At 35.9% G+C, this 23331-nt stretch overlaps 1 protein-coding gene and 1 non-coding gene across 2 annotated transcripts; one reads left to right on the top strand and one right to left on the bottom strand.

Annotated features, from left to right (window-relative positions):
• Positions 1-2828: 2828 nt before the first annotated feature.
• LOC129788217 (U1 spliceosomal RNA) lies at positions 2829-2990 on the bottom strand. The gene has a single exon (XR_008750330.1). It is a non-coding gene; the product is annotated as a U1 spliceosomal RNA (small nuclear RNA).
• A 1057-nt stretch (positions 2991-4047) lies between these two features.
• Positions 4048-23278, top strand: LOC129791230 (uncharacterized). Its single transcript, XM_055829302.1, has 2 exons — positions 4048-5610; positions 22746-23278. Exons 1-2 carry the CDS (start codon positions 4844-4846, stop codon positions 22966-22968), a joined length of 990 nt encoding a protein of 329 aa, XP_055685277.1. The 5' UTR covers positions 4048-4843; the 3' UTR covers positions 22969-23278.
• The last annotated feature ends 53 nt before the right edge of the window (positions 23279-23331 follow it).

Raw genomic sequence — 23331 nt, 5'->3', positions numbered from 1 at the left:
TTTTCAAGTATGAGTTATCGATGAAAACGTCTCACCGAGCTCTACAACATACTAAAATTTCAGACCTCTAGCTATAAGGGAAGTGGTTGACAGTAGTTCAAAATGGCGGACGGCGGCCATCTTGGATTTCGAAAATGCGAAAAAATGAAATTTTACACCCACATTTCTATAGGAAACTTCAAACCGGAAGTCTCTACCTCCTACCGTTCTCGAGTTACAAGGCAAAGTGTGGGCCAGAGGCCGGCCGGCCGGAACATTTTTTTTCCACCACCATTTTCGTAATGTGGGATGTCTAAAACGTGCTCATACCAAGTTTGAGCCCGATCTGAGGTGGTCGGTTTTTCCGACGATTACAATATTTGGTGTTGGCCACGAAGTGGAACACCAACTAATACTTAAAGTGGTCTAAAATAGGTGTAAACACTTAAGTTTACAGTTTACTCGATTTTTCCGAAAGTTAAAAATTTTCCTCTAATTTCAATTGAAAACCGCCACCTTTAAAACACCAAATTTTTTAAACATCTTATTTTTCTTAAATCAGAATAAAATTTAGAAACTTTTGGAAGTACTTAAACTGGTCTAAATCGGAATTTAACATTTCTGTTTTCCCTTTTAAGTAAAAGCTAAATAAATCTTATTAGTCATTGAATGGTGCAAATCTTGTGCTATACTAAGAATTTCTACAAGAAAGTGTTTTGTGGTGTAAGAATAAGAACCAACGCAAGCACATGGGCTCCTCATCCACTTCTTTTGCTGTTAAGTGACAACACCGTGGAAAAGGAAATGAGGAGCACAACATGACATTCCCAGAGTTGTTAACAATTTTCACTGGGAATCCACGCGGGGTCTCGCTTCTACCTACTCTGTGTGTCTCATGGCTCCCGCAGGGAGGCTGTTGCGGAGGGGAAAACTTGTGCGAGATGTTGCGATAAATGATCAAATGTGAACCTCTCCGGTGCCGCATCTTAAATTTTCAGGAGTTCGGTGATTGCTGTGAGAGGCATTTGATGGGGTATTAGAGGTTGACCAATTTGGTGGGATGGTGAATGAGGAAGTAGAAGTGAATGAAAGCCAGTTTAGCAAGTCGCTCTTGCGCATCTTGTTGTGAATGCCGAAGAATCATTTCGTTATTGAGTTTGGTGCTGTATTTATTGCTAGGTGAACAGCAAGAAAAAAAATCGCGAGGAAACTGCACGAAAAGAAAGTAATTAAAATCCAAATGATGTAGGTCGATGTCAAAAGCTCCACGGGCAATTTTTCACGTCACCACTACACTCGTTTTTTGCGTCTCTTTTCTGCAAAAAATAAATAAAAATTAATCAAATTTGCAACAATTCGCTGTGTGAGGCTTGTTTTTCGTGGTGTAAGACGAAATATTAAGTAGGTATATGCGAGAGGAGTGACCGGAGATGAGGCAAAATACGCAGCAGTATGTTCAATAAATTTGAAATGTAAATTTAAATTTAAAAAAAAATTGAAAAGCAAAGAAGAAGTGAATGAAGATGGAATATATGATTTCCAAATGACAAACTGAAATACTAATCTTTGTTAAATATTTAATCAAATATTGCCGAAATTGTGTCACTTGCTATCTGCTGCAATCTCTACTAAAGTCATCAAGGCTTATTTTTTTCCCTCCCCCCAAAATCCATGGTGTGTGCAATTCTTGTCTTTTTACTTTTATCGCACATAAATATATCTCATCATACACAAAATGCCACTTTCATTAAATATTTATTATAATTCCATAATATTTCATCGTTTGTATAAAGCGTCCAATGAATTGGACAACTGTCCGAATTCAACCAAGAGATGAAAATAGAAAACCCTGTTATTTATGGTGGTAGAAAGTGTTGCAAAATCCCATGGTACGCGGAGAAGAAGGCAAAAAACCGATCGCTATTATCAATGGATTCGTTGCCACTGTAATTGAATAGAAATCGAAATTTTTGTGCGAAAAGAGAGCCGCCCACGAAAAATCAATTCAACGTGAATTTCCTCAATTTAAACCTCTCTCTCCGCCTGCCTCTGATTCGCAGTCCGCAGAGAGATAACTGAAAATGAGAGTTGATTGCATAAAAAAAAACTTTTTAAAAAACATTAGCTCTTAAAAAATAAATATATCAATTATAAGAGAAACTCTAAAATGTTTCTCAAAGAAAGCAAAAAATCGTGGGAAAGGGTTTTTTCGTGGTTATTTCTCATTGGATTTATTTCTTGGATTTTTTTCTTAAAGCTGATCTCGAAGATTTATAAAGTAATAAAGAAAGGGAAATTCCATGTGGAATTTTAATACGATAAAACATCCCTTGCCACTGAAAACGAGTGCTAAAATTTTGCATATTTTTCAATGCCACATAGGCTCATTAATCCAAAATGAGATGCTACTACACGGTCTCACTTGTCACAAAATAGATTTTCAAGATCACCTTTTCGAAGATGTTCTTGCATAATTAATTTTTTTTTTACCATTCTCCACCTAAATTGAGACATTTCTGCCTTCCCAAAAAGCATGTTCTCTGACGGAAATTTTGCTTTTTTATCGATTTTAATCTCTAAATGGTTAATTAGCAAGTTAAGTATATACCTACAGATCTGCCTTGTTCTTTAGTGAATTTCTAACGAAGGAGTTGAGGTTCACTTTTTATTTTAATTCAAATTAATTTTTAAAAAAATTGAGAATTTCAATGTAAATTTTTATTAAAATCTTTTTGTTTTATTAGAAATCTCGTAATAAAAAAGGACTGAGATTAATAAAACAAAAAAAAAAAATTTAAGAAATCAGTTTTAGATGTTCCAGGAGGAGCTACATACATGAGTTTATTAAATCGGGACAGCGCGTACGCAGTCCCGGCTTTCAAAAATTTCGCGTACGAGTTATCCACATTAGGGATAATCGCAAGGGTCAACCCGACCGAAGTGCAATGGCCAGGTCTCACCTCGGGGGAACCACCTTAGTGATCATGGTAACCCCTACGCCAGGTAAGTATGCTTGATTTCACAAATAACTTCAAAAGTCTACCCTCAATTGAAGTGCTTTGTTCATGAAGTATACGCTTAGAGAGGTAAAATGAGAAGATTTTTTTCTTATTTATTATGTTAATATTTTATGAGAAGATGTATCATAATTTTTAAACTAATTAACTAATCTTTTTCTAGGAAACAGTTGGCTTCTTTCTCTGTTAGCGTGGGCCAACCTATATTAAAATTTCAAGAGATGCGTAAGGAAATTCGGAGTAAACGTAAAAGGCAGAACAACTATTTACTTATTCCAAAAATACAAAAAAAAAATAAATTTAAAGTTTAAGGATAAGTCTGCAGTTAATCCTAATCTATTACGTAAAAGTGAAGACGTTGCCTGACTTCTAACATCTTTACGTTTCCCTGCAAATGTTTTAAAAATATTTTCATCAATAAGTGTTCAAAAAAAAAATTTTTTTTGCGAATTTTAAAGCTCTGTAGTTTTCTTTTCGGTACACCCTTTTCTCTGTCTTGAAATAAAAGTTCTTTTTGCATTACTTTTCAATGCTCCTGAATAAAATCATTAAAAACATTCGTTTCCCACAGGCTTTATTCATATTTTATACTGCTTTAAATTATCAAAGGAATTAATATTCAAAAATTTCCTACTCCTCTTTCATATATTAATCGAAAAATATCAAAAATACTAATTAGTAATTAGCAACCTGTTAAATTAAAACTTCCCTCCTAATGTGATTAATTACACCCGCTATCGTTGCTGCACAAGTTTGTCGGTGTAATCACAACAAAAAATTACATACAAAAAAGCACAAAAGCTCCAAATGGAAGCTTCACTTTATGAATGAAATTTCATTCTCGCTATGCAGTACCAGGCACTTTTCACATCGTTAAGTGTGATTTGAGCGTACCTTCGTATATCACGATAAAATCCTCAAATCATCATCATCAGCATCATCAAAAAGAAAGGTGAACACCGAAGTGTTTCGATGGTTTCTTTTTCATCTCGTACGTGCCCGGCTTCTGGGCAGGTGGCAGAGGGGGCTCCCGGGTGAGCGAGAGAGAGCCACAAATGTTACCGTGTGTGGAGATGGAAGTTGGAGAAGTCACCTGAAACAGTCTTGTGTGGCTTTCCAACCATCCAACTCCATGCCAGTGAGTCAGTGCTTGGCGATCACTCGAGTGAGGCACTTTGTTGATTTCTCTGCACCTGTTCTCACATTACAATTGAGATCACCCACAGTGCTACAAATAATACAAAAAATATCGTTCCTCAATGTGGAATTTTTCTTTCCTTTATTACAATGAGACTATGATGTGTTGATGAAAGGTTTCCCTGAAGGAATTTTCTTTGCGCGGTGAAACTGTGCGTGATGAGATGACCATTATGGATTAAAGTGTAATAAATCTCGTGCGGATTTGTTGGGTGAAAACGATAGCGCAGTGCATTTTGGATTAACTCTTTTTTTTTCGGAGAAAGATATAGGAGCGAGAAATAATTTTATTTATGGCAAATTTGTGCCCATTTTTGGTGAATTCAACGTGCCACTTTCGACGGTCTTTCTTCTTCTCCGACTTTACCTTTCGGCTGTGTTAATTGATATTGAAAATTAATACTGCGAAAGAAAGAGTGAGAGACAATAAATTTTTAAGTTGAACCGTCGAGACTTTCTGCACTTTTTTTTCCCTCCATTGCGCACAGCTTCTCTCTCACACTGTTTAGTTGGTGGAACTTTCATTGGTGAGGTGTGCGGCTTAGAGAAGTTTAAGAAAAAAAGCCGCGGAAAAACCACACACAATAAGAATCGAGAGAATTTAAAAAAAAATTGAAAATTTCAATTACATGGATGCTGTGTGACCCAGCATGGATACAAAGCTGGATATCGCACGTACTAAGCCAATCCTCAGTCCCACGCGTTCGTTGGATGAAGGATTCGAGAGTGACCCTGATCGCATTTCAACCGATTCCGAACTACAGGCATCCACACCGGCCTTTGATATCTTGCAGCGCACCGACCGTGATGGTGTAACGCACACGCAAATAGCACGGCGGAATATCGATTACAGCCAACCGGCGAGTATCATCTGTCTCCAGGGTGAGATTGAGGCTGAACTGAGGGCCAGTGCTAATTCATCCTCAGCACCGGCATCCGCGGAGCCGACAACCTCTAAAAGTGCCACATCTGGTGGCGACAGTGTGGCCATTCCACGGGCAGGTCCCCCGCAGAAAGTAGAACGCTTCCGGCGTGCCAAGACGCGAGCACCCCTGCCACCGGGTACGATAAATCCACGCTCACACTCCGTCGACGCCGTACGGACACCGCGGGATCTTGTGCCGGTGAACATGGATATGGCACTGGCAGAACGAAATGCCGGCGATGTGTTGGCGGGAAAATTTGTGCGGGTGCAGGTGGACCCAAGCAGGAACTACCACCATCAGAGGCACATTAAGCCCGCCAATAGTATGTTCTCGCTCTTCCCGCCCGGAGTCACGAGCACCCATTCCCTGAGGGAGCTCCAGCTCTGGCAGCAGCCCAGCCATCGTCAGCAATACACCACAATGAAACCAAATACCAAGGCACATCCAGTTCCAGTCTGCTGGACACAGTCAATTCCCAGGCAAACCAGACGGTGAGTGTCACATGAGCCTCTCTCATAGAAATCACCCGCGGCCCCACAAATTTCATCCATACCCAATGTGAAGACATATTTTTGAGAGCTTTTTTCAGCTCTTCTTGATTCGTTCACAGAAGACCAGTCTCGTCTCTGAATAATTTTGCATAATTTAGACGCGAAACAAGTATTTATTTCTTGTGCATTTCATTAGAATTTTTCTATTAAGAAACTGAAAAATGATGTTCCACCATTCACTTCGCACTTTGTGTCCCCCTGAATCCGCCACACACTCCGTATGTATTTTATGAACTTTGGCATTATCATCACACAATAATTATTACAAAATAAACTCATAGATCGCATATCGATATCTCAGTCCGAATATTAAGATTTTACAGAAAGGAAGTCCACTTACTGTTTAAATTTTTTACAAGGTCTTTGAAAATAGATAAAAATATTTTAGATGTTCATTCTTGATTTGAATGAAAATGCAAAATGGGGCGGATAGGATCTCTTATGGATTTTTTAAATTAGAAAGCAAAGTCTGGAATGAGAGTCAGGGACCTAGGGTGTATAGAATTTACTTAGCAACATAATTCATTTAGGAAAGGGTTAAAATTAAGTATATGTACAAAGTTTGAAATAAGTGACTATCTTATTTTCCTTATTTTAATAAAATTAATTTTAAAAATATCTTTTTTAACAACAAGATTATTTAAAATTTATTTAACAGCATTTTAATTGACTTTATTTTAAAATAAAATAAAATTCAAACGAAATGTTCACATATTTTGATTGATATACATTGTTTAATTCCTAAATTTTAAGGTCTGGGCGATATTATCCTCAGACTAGGATTAAAAGTCTTTAATTCATATCCGTAATACCTACATTTTGAGCCTTTTGAGCTTTTACAACTTATGAAAGATTAAACAACTTTTTCTATTTACTTTTGTTATTTTCTCTTTTATGTTAAAACATGATCCTTTTCATTTCTACGTTAACATGTCTATATACGTTACATATGTACGTACCTTCATTAAATAGTTAATATTGCAAAGGATAAATTCATTATTTTTTCATGTTAAACACATTTTTTCTGACTATGGCGACAGAGTGTGTGCTTTTTTGCGTAACTTTGTTCCCTCATTTGCACGTCATATGTTGAAACGCGTTACTCAAATTGGCAAACTCGCGGTATTTACCTGTTTCTGGATTCTCCCAAAAGTCTTGTTTACTTTTCCAACATCACCTCAGTGTAAAATCTCCGCAATTCTCTTCGCGTGTTGTCCATAAACAATTTCTGGAAGAAATTACAAGCAAAAAATGGCTTTCCGACCGTCAGAGCTTTTTTTTTCCACAAACACCGGATTAGCGCTTTAAAGCCCACTGGCTTTATTAGTTAGTGAAAGTCAATACCAATGATATGCTTAGCGTCTGAAAAATCGTGATCATAGTCCCACGATCGGCAATGCAACCTGCTGAATTCTCGACCTTAACACCATCAAGAAACAATTTGTGAAATGGGGAAGCTGGTGGCCAGTGGCAAGAGCATCCTATTTTATGCACAGAGATATAATTTTGTAATAATGTGAAGAACTCACGAAATGTTATTGATTTTTGCTATTTGGAATTTTTGGTGGCTTTCGGTGTGTAGCAGCACAAGAAGTGAATTCAAGGTGAATTCCTGACATTCACAATCACTGTGAGAATATCATCAAATGGTCAATTAATTAAAAATTCCACACATCTTCGACTCATCTCCATGCCACGCACCCGCTGGTCTTATACGGGGAGTACGCTATCGCAAGTGCCAAAAGGCCAGTAAGCCAATCAAGGACAGTTACTTTTAATATACGCAACACTGACTTCTTTGACTCTGTCACTTCTCTTTGGGGCTCCTCCTGCAGAAATACCGCACTTGTCCACCTCACAGCTTGTAGCCAAGAGCTTGTACGCGAAAAGATCAAACCTTGAGAGTTTTTCACATCGCGAAAGCACAGACGGTTTTAAGAAAATTATGTATTGAGATAAACTTAAACGCTTTAATACTATAAAGAGGGGTCTTGTTAATAGGTCTCTTACTGAAAGATTCTTTTTTTATGTGTGAATGAGTGAATATTACTGAACATTTAGATAAATTGAAATTTATGAGAAAATTAAAAAAAAAACTATTAAGGTAATCCTAAACCTCTATAAAACTACAATCATGGTCCTTTTCTTTATATTATTGTAGTTAAGTTTTAATTTGACTTTTAAATGTCCTTCGTTTTATTAAAAGTTTTAACAAAAACAACCCTCAATCTCTTTAGAAACATTTTCTTAAATTTTTAAAGCAACAAAAAATCTAATTTTGTCTTAGAAACATTGTAAGACTACTTAAGACTCATTCTAATTGAACGTGTCTCCATAAATTGCATAAAGCTTTGATTTATGCTATTTCAGCTCACATGAAAACCCTTAATACCTAATATCCCCATAAATCATAAATATGTGTACTACATAATACAGGATGGGGAAACTGAATTCATAATTCTTACATAATACGGATAGTGGCTTTTTCCCAAGCTTTGTGTGCTATTCACGACCATAAAAAGCTCATATTTCAATTTATGTGAAAATATTCAAAATTCTAAAAATTAAGAGAACATTTTCTTACATTGTATTATATGTTTAAATATGATACATATTTAGAACTGATATATCCGTAATAAAAATCAAGTTTAGAAAGCTCATAAATCTGAAACGAAAAGCTCAAAAATATCTCAAGAAATCTATATTTTTTTAATATGCGAAAAAATTATTTTCTCCGGTTCAAATATCATTTAAAATAGAAAAAGCCACACCCCTAATACATCTTATTTATGCTCCTTTTGTATATAAATTAATCACAATGATTCTTAAAATGAATAAACATATTTTTGCCACTGAATTACCTTCCTTCGTAACTCTTAAAAATATTTCAATAAATTCCGGCAAAGAATTAATTAGCAAATTAACTCTCTTTTTTAATTATCTTACCGAACTTAGCGTTTAAAAGGGTAGGTGGGTGTATAAGAAAAGAATTATAAAATCTAACAAGAAAATGCAAGCTTTTTTTCCATTTTTCCATTTTAAAATTCCAAGTGCTTGTAGCGATGATGGTGGTACTTTACATGAAGGAGACATGAAGTACATATTTGATTTTAGTGGTAAATCTCTCTTAAAATTGATACATTTAATGAAATGAGGGAAAATATTCATAAACATCATGGGTACAAGAAAAGAAGCCTGTTCTGGTGGGAAAATTGGCTGGTAAACAGAGAAGAAGTTTATGGGCTGTGCAAAAATACCAAGTAGTTTTGGATTCCTAACGACAATCCAGTGAGGAGAGAACGAGCTTCTATGGTGGTTGCACAATGTTGCACATTTATGGATGATGGTGTGTCTCTCGAGGGCTCCCAGAGGTGGCTTTTTTCGGAATGTGGCTCCGCAAATGCAGAGTGTTTGGTGGATGACGAAAACCCTGCCCCCATGGTAGAATCCGCTAATTTATCCATCAATGCTGCGTGCCAGATGGTGTTGCACGGTGGGAGACTCCTCGGCACAAGTCCAATGAAATGGAAGTTAATTGTAGCGATGGGTCTCCCCATACCTATGTGAGCCATTAAGTTATTGAACAAGGCGCACAACTGTAAAATATCCAGTTGCGTACCTTTTTTTTTGCTCCATTCTCTCCTTCTCACCTCGTTCATTCACTATCGCTAACCGTTTTATTTGCACCACAACACACCCCCCGCTGCCGCCAACCAAATGCGGATATTCCGCGAGAGCACCACTCGCGGTGGTACACCATATAAGAGTGATCTGCAAGAGCATTTGGACCCGCAAGTGAAAATCTCTCATTACCATCTCACCATATCATCTTATAACTATATGCTTTTGCTCGCGTTTTATGCACAAAATCCCGGTCCGCACCTGGGTGCGGGGATAGCATTCCTCTGTGCTCGGCTTCACATGTCTCGGGTGTCGACAAGCACAACCGCCAAAGCAGCAAGTTCAACGAAACAATTTCACCTCTTCAGCAGCATCAAGTTCACCTAGAATCGTTGTATATGTGCAGCACATATCCCAGGCATACATGTAGGAGATTGACTCACCATGAGCGTCTTGTGCAATCATTTTAGAGCCACTTTTGCTCAATTCCCATCTCTCATTTCACCTTTTTCTCAACTCACTCTCTTTCTCTAATACCTTACCTACCTGTTGTCTCCTACCCCGCATCTTCCGCCAAATCCACCCTGAATCCACGAAGCGGTGCACAATTAAAATTGCACCTCATGGCTATGCGAAAAAGAGACATTTTAATGATCAAATTAGTCACAGTAGTTCATAATAATTAGCCAAGAACACGGTACATGTGTGGCGGCTGTGAAGAAAATTCTTGGGCAAATTGTCCGAGGAAAGTACAAGCGTCCCGCGGAGAGTGTAGATTGAAAAGTCAGGCACCAACCGCCAGCAATACCCATCACTTAAAGTAACTCTCAAAGTGTCTGTTTATGACTTTGCTAATTACTCGATATTATTGCTTTTATTGAGGAGCCCGAAAAAAAAACTACAGCCTAGAGGTGTCGGCTGGGAAGTAGAGAGAGAGAGAGAGAGTAAAAAAAGACCCATTTCCGACACTATAAACACCTTTCAGAGCAGCTTCATTCACTTTACCGCGAGAGTGAACCTAGTGAGACCCCTAATCATTGTAGGCTCCATATGCAAGTGGGATGATTGCATCCACAAGCCATCGCTTAAGGGCATTCTAAGTGGCATCTGTGGATAAAGATGAAAAAAAAACAGAAACTATGTGTGCTAGTTCTAGTTCTCTCCATTTTGAATTAATTTCCGCGTCTGCGATGTTCTCAGATAATTTTCCAAGAAAATGACACACAATCACAAATATATATAGGCGAATATGTTTGCAGGTTGTATTTAAAGAACGCAAAAAGGCAACACGCGTCCCCTGTGCGATCACAAGATGATCAAAGCTCATTGTCATTATACAACCCATGATCTACCCATTCTTCTGCCACACTCACAGTTTTCTTTTAAAATTCACACATTAATATTAATTGCATTTCGCAGATGGATAATACAATAAAGATGATGGTAGAAATTGGTTGGAGAAAATCCAACAATTCATTCACAAGAAAATCGTGACCATCATATTTTCCTTCACTAATGAGACAAGTTAAGGTTAAACCTGACACAGAGATTTAGTTTAGACTAGTTCACCCAAGACAAATATTTATTTGTTATGATTGATTTTGAAATTTTATCATGTGAGACGATCATTCCTAATTCATTTTAGGGATTAGTTTTGAATGGTATTAGCTTAACCCAGATTTAGGGATTTCCCAGGAATATTTTGAGATTTTCGTGGAGTCTGATATCGAAATTATCTAGAATAGTCAATTTTCAACCTAAATTCTTGGAATTTCATTCAAAATATTTTAAAATAAACCCTTTTATTAACTGAATCCATTAAACTTTTATAAAAATAAAAACTTATGTTAATTTTTTATGCTCAAAAACAAATAAAATTGCAATATAGGCAAATCTGGGTTAACTATACATTTTTCAATTAACTGAGAGTGAAAGCTAGTAGTAATTTCTATGAGCAGACGAGCATAATTTAAAATTATGAACCTAAACAATTCTTATCCAATGGAGAAAATTTTAAGGAAAAATTTCCAGTGAGAATGTTTTTTTGTGTCTTCAAAATTTATTTTTTTACTTTTATCTATTTCTGTACTAGTTTCTTTTGATTCTTTTTTTGCTGCATTAAAAAATTCAATAGGGGCGTGGTTTCTGCACTTCCTAAGAAAATCCTATGAGATTTTTCCTAGCAGATATCAGACAATTATAATATAAATTTTTGTCAGACTTATCTTCAATCATTAATGAATCTTTATTATAGTTTTCCGTGTCTGATATCATCTGAAGATACCATGTAGGCTGTAAAATACATAAACTCCTTTAGCAACTCACAATTCCTTCAAACATACATATATCTTTACTTTATTTCGAAGAAAAACGCATAAACATGTTATAAGGAATACAATGCAGAAGAGGAATAAAAAAAAACCTTCGGAATCCACAGATTCTATTAGTGCCTTAAAAAAACAAGAGTTTAAGTAAATTTCCAAGTATTCAATTGCAGCAGCAGCAGCAAAAAAAAAATATCACGCAAAAAGTGTGTCTCTCCTTTCTGTCCACGACTTAACACTATAAGATGAGAGAGGGAGATTTGAGGTGGGATAAGAAGACGTGGTATAATGAAATCGAATTAATATTTGTATGGTAATTAACGTACTTTTTCCTCACCAACCTGCGATGGCACCTTGATTGCACGCAGCGCGACTGATGATGTCTGCACGCAACATTTGTGTGCATCTTATTGCATCCAATTGCAAGTGAATTGCATTTGAAGTGATACGCCTTGTGTCTCATTCCCACAAAATTGTATGTAATTTGTTTGTCGAGCTTCTTGCTGGTTGGAAAATCTCGGCGAAGACCTCGGCGGTAGGCGCGCGAGATGCTAATGATGAGACCATGAATTGTGGATGGATCAATTGTCTCTACCGATGGTACAATGATGTGTTTTGTGCCATCACAAAAGTTGGAAAGCCAACATTATTCATATACAGATGGTTTTTGAACTGGGTTAAATGCATTCAACATAAAATTCCATTGAGACCTTCATCATTAAAAATTCACTTCGAGATGAGGCTCTTAATGATGCCTAATAATTGTGTGTGCATCCCATGCCACCCAACAATGCCCACCACACGAATGAGATGCCCATAGAACACACCTATGTGAGGAAGTGCACACGGTAGCCGGGTGTGCGCGCGGTGAGGTCGAGGAATGGTCCACAGTCCACACAAAAAAATTGAAAACAAACAAAAACGCGGCAAAGTGATTAAATTATAATTTCTCCGATTATGTTTCGTGCATGTTTAATTCTAATTGTGTGGAGAGAGACAATTAAGTATCTCCCATGAGGATGGTGATATCTTGATGGCACTCATTCCCAGGCCGAGAGAAGAGAGATACCTTCATGGTGATAAAACAATATTGCCATACATAATTCACTTTGCTACAACACATTGAGTTTTCAGGTTTGATTTTCACTGAGCATGAAAGCCTGAATATGTACCGAGAAATATTCCTATATATAGGTATTTGTTGCAAAAAAAAACCTTTGCTATTTAGTTCTAATGGGCATTCCCGGAAAAGGTTTATCTTGCTCCGGCTTTTAGCTAGCTGTTGTTACCTTCTTGAGCAATATTCTTCTTTTCAATTATGAATGTTTTTTTGTGTTTTTTTTTAATTTTTTTAAAGGATTTTTATTGAGAAATTTCTCAGTTAAAGAGGAAATTTTTCTTTCTTTTGCATTTTCTTGAAGATAAATTTTATCTTATTTTGCTTCTAATTGATATTGGAAAATTCAGCCCCATCCGGGCAAAATATTACACCAGAGAAATAATTCTGAGAATTTCTAAATTAACGAAAAATTTCCAGAATTCACGAGTTTTTTTTGTGGTGTAACAAATAATCATTCTCTTCCTACATTACATAGGTTGTATTGTACATAATTATTATTTATTAAAAAAAATATCCTTAAATTAAGAATTAGAAAGCAAACACAACGAGTATGCTCACACATAAATTTCCCGATCCTCCCAATTCCATTTTACAATGTTCGTGCAACTTCTTGCGGCAAGAGCTGTGTTCAAAGAGAAGAAAATAAGAAGGTGCTCATCATCTTGTCAATAGTAATTAAAAGAAATCTTATTTAATGTAGGTGAAGGGAAAAAAATGCGTACTGTTTGTACTTTCCCATGACTCCGCCACTTCCCCGGAGTGTGGTCTTCGCGCAGAGTATTTAATTGATTATAAAGTTGATTCAAAGAAAGTGTGGAACATTTCCAAATATTTCCATCTTCCCACCAAGCGCCACATTTAAATTGTTTGTAGTGATATACCTGAGATTATTTTTTTTTCGGTTGTAATTCTAGACTTCTTCTTCAATCTAAATAATAATTCATCACAATCGTATTATTTCATCTTTTTTATGGTGCACATTGAGTCTCACACGTCGCAGTCACACCAAAATGTAGAACACCCACATTCATTGAGCATCAGCACGGAGCTTTTTGCGCCACTTTGGCTAGATAGAGAGACGAGACCGTGCAGAAATGTTTTCTTTGATAAATGAACAATGGGGAAGAATTTAACTTGATGTTGTCTGCCATGGGAGAAGGGAAAATTATTATCAACTCCCGGGAAGAATGTCTTTTGCAGCTCCTTTTTGTTGTTCCCGCCTCCCTCATTGAATGCTCCCAACCATCGTCATTTCATTATGCTGCTATGCATTTTAAACAAAAATAATTTTAATTAATTTTTTCCCCCAAACACGGTGAGTGTATGTCCGCGCCTCGGGATGCTGGGTGCACACAAGTTTCTCTTCCCGAATCATTACTCATCGCAACGTTTATTAGTAACATTTAATAATTCCACAGGCGAAGAAGACACAGAGAGCCACACCGAATGAAGATTACATGCTCTCTGGTGTTTTCGGTTCATGATTGATGATCTCTTCATTCCCTTCCGTATACATATACATAACATATAATATTCTTTTTCTTTGTACCACCATCCTTTTACCCAATGCACTATGGGTTCGAGAAATTCTCTCACACAGCATCTTACCACAATAGAACCCATGGTATCCGTTAATTCTTCTCTCTCTCCATGTGCCTGCGTATTTAAATAATCAAATGAAGGATTCATTGCTCACAGGAAGGGCGTGCAAGTGGCATTCACATAAATTTCATCCCATGGAGATTCACAACTAAACTTGAACATATTTTCCACCATGCGAACGAGTTTCATTCCACATCTTGTCTCTGCAATCATCATGCAAATTAGCACTTGCCACCAAAAAGCCACTTGCGGGCTCACAAGCTCCCATACCTCGAGGTGCTTTTGAATCATTTTTCTCACAAAATGATTCATAACGACTTCCATGGGAGAGTCTCTGGACACGTGCAGAAATGGATGAATGGATTAGCGTAGAGAGAATGTGTACCGGAAGATAAATATCTTTACATTTTTTTTGAAAATTTAATTTAGGAAATTAAAACATTTGTCAAAACTACGCATTTTGAGATTTAGGGACAGAAATTTAAAAGTTTCTTCAATTTTTTTTAAAAGATTTCTCAGAAAAGAAATGAGATTGGATATCAGTATTAGATCCCTAGAAATATATACTTTTTGCTTGTTGAGTCCTTAAGGAATCCCACGGTCATGCAAATTTAAAATCACAGTCGAAAAGAAGAATTGATTTCGAAAAGAAAATGAAATTTTTGAAAAGAAATGATTTCAAAAATTATTTGAAATCATTTTTTTTCTACATTGGAAGATGATTTATTTTATTTCATCGTTGGATTTTTCTGAAACGAGAAAATTTAATTTATTCGTCAATATTTAGAATAATGTAGCAATATATCAATGAAGCTTTAAAAATGTTAATAGGAGAGCATCGGGTTATTCCTAAAATATGTGACGTGTTTTATAGATTTTTTTTATCTAAAATTTCTCTTGGAATCACTTTAATTAATCAATGGGAAAATTTTAAGAAAAAATATAGTCTTAAAATTTTTGAATGTTTGATAATTTACAATATTATTTTTTTCGTATAAGCTGTATCTTCGAAGTATTTCATAAGAGCCTCAACAATAAAAAAATTAATAAACTTCTTTAAGATTTTGCTTGAGATTATATCAAAAACACATTTTTCCACAAAACTTTCTCCCACTTCTCGAATATTCTTTCACCTTTGTCATCCAAAAAATCTGTTAGTTGCTGACAATATAGCTGTTAGAGATGTAGAATAAAATGGCATTTATAAAAAAAAAATCAAATGGTTGGAAATTTCGCAAAATTGTGGCTTTTTTTGACCGCAGCAAAACAGTTAAAATGTCGCAGTGTCTTCCCAAAATATGTCAAGTGTCTCCACAGGAATTTCTTTGCTATTTATATTGCCGATGGGAGTGAAAGAGGAAGAACGGTAATTTAATTGTTGAAATATGTCTCAACACTGTGAGCTATAAAATTACCTGGCGTGAATCAAAATTTGAGTGAAAGAATAAAAAAATGGGCACTTTTTTTTGGGAAAATCACACACAGGAGAAAGATAACTTAATTTCGTATAAGAACTGACACTCTATTTTCTATTCTTTTTTTTTTCCTCCAAGTCTTTTTGCTCTTAATGTGGAATGAATTTTTCAAGAAATTCTGTCGCATTGCCTACGCATAGAGACGATGATGCTTCTTTTTTTTTTCACATGTTACCATTTTGATTTAAATATATTGCGCTAATGGTGTGTGGCACCACAAGAGACATGATTCAGCGAGACATTAGACTTGTTCGAGAATAAATCCATTGAGGAATTTTAATCGGATATTGTTGTTGTGTTCTTGTGGTGCAATTTCATAGGAAGGGCATTCTAAAAATGGATCATCCTTGAAGAGTCGTGGTGGACGACCTTCTCGAAGGATGAAGCCCATGAGAAATTCCTTCTGTGGCTCATTTCAATTTAATCTCCTTGCCCCCTCTTCTCTGGCATCTGCAACCCCATCCACTGCCTTCACCCTTTTGCGTGGTATTGCTCTTTTTAATCGAATCACAAGATTACGCTGGATGATGCGTCTCCGTTCGATCGAGACCATCGAGACTCAAACGTATGAGGAGGCTGTGTAGTGTGTATAATCAAGTGCAAGAGGCGGAGTACAACAATGAGCTAATTTTCAATTCCACCTTCTTTGCCCCTGAGACATATTTCTGTCTGCCAGTGAGATGCTTATTGGAGTCCAATTGCTTGCCTATTTTTTTCTTCACCCTTTCTGCATTCTCACCAATTAACCCAACTTCCGTGGCACACAACGTGAAATAAAAATCCACACCTGAGAGCATAAAAATTAATGATTTTTCCTATAATCCACCCACTGAACAACCCATAAATTGGTAAACTCATAAGATGGATTTTTTTCCACTTTTGTTCTTCTCTTTTTTTCATTTATTAAATAAACCTTCCAGAGCATTTCTTCTGTGCGAAAGTGAAAGTGTTACAGTTGTTTGGACCCGAGGCATTCGATCGAACATCTCGCGAGAACTTTTGCCCACAACGGGGGAGGAGATGTGTGAAAGGGGGGACTTGACTTTGACTAATAGGGCTTCACAAGTGGTGTCATTCAACCCACCTCTTGCAACGACGATTCGTGAATGGCAAATTCTTTTTATTTTATCGCCAAGGGAGAGAGGACTTTCTAAAAGCGGTGTACGATCGTTTGAGATTAATGAATTACTAATGACTTTTTGCCTTGTTCGCGTGTCAATAAAATTTCCAACATTGGTCTTTGGAGTTTATATATTTTTGCTGAAAACATACATAACATAAGAATTCAAGAGAGCCCCGAAGTTTTTGGATTTTCGTGGGAAATGCTTGAAAAATTCCGTTTATGTTCTACATTCTCTGCAATTTCTTTTTGTGATTAAATGCACCACTATGTCTAAAAAGAGCAAAAACAGTTAGTCTATTGATCAGATTTATGTCCATTTATGTTTAATACCTATGGTGATTATTGCGGTTACATTCTTGCTATATAATGGCACGAATTTATTTCTCCAAACATCGTGGAATGTTATTCCCACAAAATTATTATTAAATGCCATCTTAAGAATTTTAAAATCGCAATATTTGCCTTGAAAGTGAAATTTTAGACATTTTTCAGTCGTTGTACGTAATTTAAGAAAACAACACTCCGTCCAAAATATTGATTTTGCAAAGAAAAACGAAAAAACCACAAGAGTAATAAAGTGACTTTGAGGATTTCTTCAATAAAGTATTTACTTGGGCATGAGAATCGTATGATTTTCAAGAAGCTGACGTTATTCAGCGATGTTTTCATTTATTTCGCATTTAAACAGAAGAAGTCTCGTATTGATTAATATTTTCTTAATATTGATTCAGTAAACGCCTTGACTTTTAGACCATGTCTTGGGATAACATTGGATAAACAAAGTAACAGGATGTAGGTTTTACCAAAGTCTGTATATGGTGAGAATTTTCACAAATTTTCATTAAACATCTTTGGTTAAACTGTTGTGTATTAACGATGTTTAAGACATAATACGAATATTTAAATAAATTCAAAAATAATAATCTGGTAATATTCCTTGGAAAAATTCTAGATCCTAGAATCCTAGAATATATTATCCTTAATCTAATATTGTAAAAGATTTCAATGAAATAAAAAGAAAAGAAGCTAGATCCGTAAAGCGAATAATTTTGAATAATTTCGCACAAGTTTTTTTTCAATTTCGGATTTTATTTAAAAATTTAGCCAAAATATTTGTTTAAGAGAAATCAATTTATGAAATATAATCACAGGAAAAGAAGAAATCTTAAACATAAAATTATTAAAAGTAGAATTTCGCGATAAAACTTTCGCCTAACATTTCCCTGACCCTAGGAGATTAACATAAAGTCATATATTCACTTCAATTTATCTACTACCAACCAAAGTAATAATTATATATGTAGGTACAACATCTGAATGTATTATTGTGTATCTCTTTCATCAAAATTTTCTGCACATAAAAGATAATAATTTTAATGAGAGCGATAATTAAAGCACGAGCTGTTAAATTAAATTTTCTTCATATAGACAGACTTTATTTGCAATGCAAGTTACGCTCTCCCATCCCTTATTGAACTTTTAGCGAAAGGAAATAACATGAATAATGAATTTAAGTTCTTTTATGATGCTAAAAATGAAACTCGAGGGAGTCTGCGGCGATTGCATAAAACGGAAAGTCTTTTGTGGACAATTTTTAATCAGGCCTGGGTATGTTGTAAGAGGTCTCTTTCACTAATTTATCACCAACAGCGCCATTGGGGACTTTCTGTGTCACTTCCTTCCCAATATGTGTGCAATTTTGTGCAACCAGCCGCCCCCGAATGGGAAAAAAGTGTTAAATCACTGAAAGAGAAATGACTTCCATTCGCGGCACTTTATTAGAGGTTTCTCAATTGAATGGGCGCCTCTCGTGCGCACCTTCACCTGTTCCACACGACACCGTGAACAGATGACGGATCGATAAATTGTGCGAGAGCATGATTCAAGATCTCGATCTATTCGTGATTTACGGCTCATTTTTTTGTCTTTCCATTCTATCTTTTGCAGCAACATAAGTGACTTCTGTTGGTATTTAAAAATTCATGTATAACGCGGAATGTGCCTCCGCCTCTTTTGGCGGGATCATGTTAAATATTCTTGTTGAGATTTACGCGGACAGATGCGGTATGGTACCCTTCCAATAACGGGCATTTCACCGTGAATGAGAGTGAGGAGAGTCTCCGCGAGAGGAAATAACTGTCATGCTGAATTGGCGGGTTTCTTTCGCATTATTAAATTCCCTTCAATTCCATGTTGGTCAATATAATCACTCCAGTAGGTATACCAATCCTTATATAATTTATATATTACCACCATGTCTATGATATAGCTATGTACATACATAATATCGCGGTATGTATGTACATCATCTTGGGAGTCTTCACCCTGGATGATCTTACACAAAACATTGTGCAATTGCTGCAGAAGAAGTCTCTCTCAGAAAATTCTGTCGGATCATTTATTTCACATTAGAAATTCCCATATTCTCCAGTTGAGTCCATTCTCCAGAACTACCACCATATTGCTTTCCATACAGCATCTTCTTTGCACCATCACAATATTGTTAACAACATGGCAATAATTTCCGCGAAACATTCCATGCAATATGTGCGGCTTTGGCCATTGAAAATCGATTTGCTCACTTAACGTTACACATAAATCTCCCTCCTCAGCATGGAATCTGTCACCAAATAGACACAACAATATCGACAACACACACCATTCTTCGTTCATTCTTTACAACTTTATTTATTGTGAAAAGAAATTCACCTGAGAGTCCATTGCCCCAAACATTAGCCGTATTTTCCATCCCACCTGCAATTACACCATATATACCGCACATGACCGATCTCTGGACGCCAAAGTTCATTAATCTGCCAGAGCATCCTATAATGTACACTATATATCGCTTTCTCTGAGTGATTAAAAAGATTTTTTTTTCTTTTGGAAACTTTTATCACTCCGCGAACTTTTTGTTATGAATTCGCGAATATAGCTGCGCGGACTTTCAATTCTCAGCCCAACATTCACCAATTTTATTGTTCAAAAATGGATAAGGTGGATGACATTTCCAACTGATGAAATACGGAATGAAAAAAAAATAAAAATTGAAAATTGCGCAACTCACATCACATAAGACCAATTAACTTGAAGAAAGGTACAATAACACCTCCTTTCTATACCTCTTGCCACAGCTTGTCAAGAGTTTTAAATATGCTCTGTGACTGGCAGATCATTTTTACAAACATGCCCTACGCACCCCCAATTACATGTACGAATTTATATTACTCAATTTTAATTATAAAAAAAAACAAAATCTATTTTTTCATCATATTGGTGCTTTGCAGAAAAGCTAACTCGCCCTAAGATTCGCAGACTGGTCTTTTTTTCTTTTTTTCGAAACCATTCTCCATACATTGTGCATAGTTTTCTTCATTTCTATATGATCCTTAAGATTTATATATATTTTTTCAATTTAAGGAAAAGAAAAGAATATTTTTTTTAAGGATCCAACATTATGTACCAACATTGCTTACCGTTATATATCATCTTGTAAACTATTCATATATTATGTCTTTTTCACCACAAGATTAGGGCCATTAATGTAAACAGAAAGCAATAAAATGATACAAATTGACAGCAAATAAAGCGATTAGGAGTTCCACCAATATAAAAGAAATTTATTTACTTTGTAACTTCTTCCCTTCTATTATATATGTACGGGTTCATTTAACATTGCATTGCCTCTCATTTCGATCCTCTTTTATGTGTAATTTATATAATTGTTCAGCTATTCCTCTAATGTGATATACTTCCTCATTCCAGTGGGTAATCACACAAATTACATCCCAATTTATGAAAATTTATTAACTCCCCATTAAGTGGAAAATTCCTTGTGACATTTTCCTTTCAAACCACTGGAGCTACTCTATGATTAAGCAAAAGTCGTCTCTCATTAATTCAAACTTCATCTCTTGTGGGGAGTTTTTGATGAGACTTTCGCTGATGCCGCTGAGAATCTGTGTGCAGAGTCAAAACTCAAGCGTCTAATGGTTATTATCTCGATGAGTGCTAAATTACACAGTTATGGTATGTGTGGCAAGCACCTCTTAAAGGTGATATTTCGACGTGCATCATGAGCCTTGTTATTACCATTGCGACTTATGTACCTGAGATGCTGGAGATCTCCATAAATAAATCATTGCCAGGGAGAATGTGCTCTCCACAGCCCACAATTATCCACCTCTGTGGGATAATTAAAATTTCAATCGTGACAAATCTCAAGAATTATCTCACCCCAACTGTATGATCTAGTAAATTAATTGCCAGATACATTAAAAATCTATAAATAACACCTTCTCAAGATCACGTGTCTTCGCTAAATTTTCTTTTATTTTTGCGATCTTCCTCCCCTTGAGGAAGAAGTGCTTTGGATTTTTTCCAAGCACATCATAGAACTTTCCACGCACCATCAAGTGCGCCGTTACGAATTTTTCCAAAACACTTGTTCATACAAAATGTACAAAGTACAACGAGAATTACAGTTTTTTGTGTCGATGAAAAATATAATTAAGACACAGAAAAAACGACACTTTAAAGCATGTAAAAATTCTTGTCTTCGTGTGGAATAAGCAGCAATTTAGAGACGAAGCTTTTACTTTTATTATTCTTAGTGTGAGCGCACAATCGCACGTCATACTTTGTTGGACATTAATCAACTTCGATACGGTCATTACGGCATTCCGCGCGAGACGCAGGTAAATTTAATTATAAATTGTCAAAAAATTTATTACCTCCTCACTTCCACTGCACTTCGTATAGACGAAGTGTAAGTGAAATGGCAATTAAATGAACAATATTATATTAATTTTTGTGCAATAAGGCGAAGAAAGTAAAAGCTTCCGTCATTTTTGCACGGAAATTTGCAATACATTACATAGTGCGAAAATTTTCTTTCATACGGACTTCCCCCCTTCCCCTCAGCCAAATTTGTGCTGCTGATTACCTCTATGCTCACCTTACTCTAATTGCCCATCTAATTTATCAATTAATTACATGGGCACAAGCCCTGGCGCATGCTAATGAAAAAAACTTATGCAAATTTTCATGTTTCTGCGGGCTCAATGAGTATTTGAGTCAAGCAATTTTCTAGTCCAGTTACCACCCTCGATGGATTTGTTTTACTCTCGCACCTCCTATAGGAGTTGAGAATAAATACAATTAGAGTTTATTTGCTCAATCGTGACCAACATTTAACAATGAGATGGAAACATTGTAAACACTACACGGATCTTGTAGTAAAACAAATATGTGATAAATAAATATTTTGTACAATTGTCTGGACTCTGGAGCACTTGTTATACATACCTACATACATACTATTTGAATTGATTTTCCGTATTCTAAAGCATTGCTGAAAAAATATCTAATCACGAGCATTTTTATGGGAAAATCCATTCAAGAAATTCTCAAGAGAAAAATGGATTTTCCAAACTAATTTACCTGATAATTTTCAAACCCGCATGAGGGCGAAAAAATTACAAAATTCCATTGGAAATATCAGTTCAAGGTTTCTTTTCGATAATGAGAATTCTTCTGCTACAGATCACTTTCATTTTCCCTGACCCCAAGCCTTCAGTTTCAACAGAAACTCAATTATATTGGAATGAGTTTCAAACACACTGCTTTCATTTTTTTCGGCAATCATTTCAGTGTCATTAGGGGCAATGATTTTCCACATCACTCATAATTTTCAATTTCATTATAATTTTGTAGCATGATACAGAATTCTAGGAAGAAAAAAAAAACTTATTACCTTACAGCCCTCGTTGTCATGTACTGATGGTTGTTTTTTTTTGCATCATCAACAGGTACATAACGCCATCAACATTGCCACAAGTAACTCATTCAACGAATAAATCATCGGGATTATCGCAAAAATTGCGTGAGTTCGCAGCATCGGCAGGATTGATGTCATCAAAGCCACGAGCTCCCTTGAAGCCTGTGATCAAAACCAGGGGAAACTCATCTGCGGGTCCTGAATTTCCCAAGAAAGTCACCTTTAGTGCATTTGCCACAGTTCAAGTTGTATAAAGAAATTCAAAGTAAGAGGTTTTCTTTTTTTCTTCCATTGTATAATGTTTATAGGTGTTGAATTTCTTTTATGAAATTAGGACAATCCTCTAAACAAATTACAATTTCCAAGCATAAATTAGTTATCTTAATTTACGATAATTTTTTTTGACGAAAAGACATCGAAAATGGTTAGAGATGAGACATGGACTGGTATACCTATTCAAATTATAAAATATAGTGTTTAGAGAGAGATGAGGAAAAAACTATGTAAATGTATTATATAAATATGAAATTGTATATTACAAATATAGTGATGAAAGAGTGAGAAGAGCGAGTAATTATTTGAAATGCAGTGACACGGTGTTTGGTGGTGGGTACAGT

Source organism: Lutzomyia longipalpis, chromosome 1, assembly GCF_024334085.1.
Source record: "Lutzomyia longipalpis isolate SR_M1_2022 chromosome 1, ASM2433408v1".
In the NCBI taxonomy this organism is placed as follows: domain Eukaryota; kingdom Metazoa; phylum Arthropoda; class Insecta; order Diptera; family Psychodidae; genus Lutzomyia; species Lutzomyia longipalpis.
Note: the sequence above shows the minus strand (reverse complement) of the source record. Positions and strands in the feature narration are given on the sequence as shown.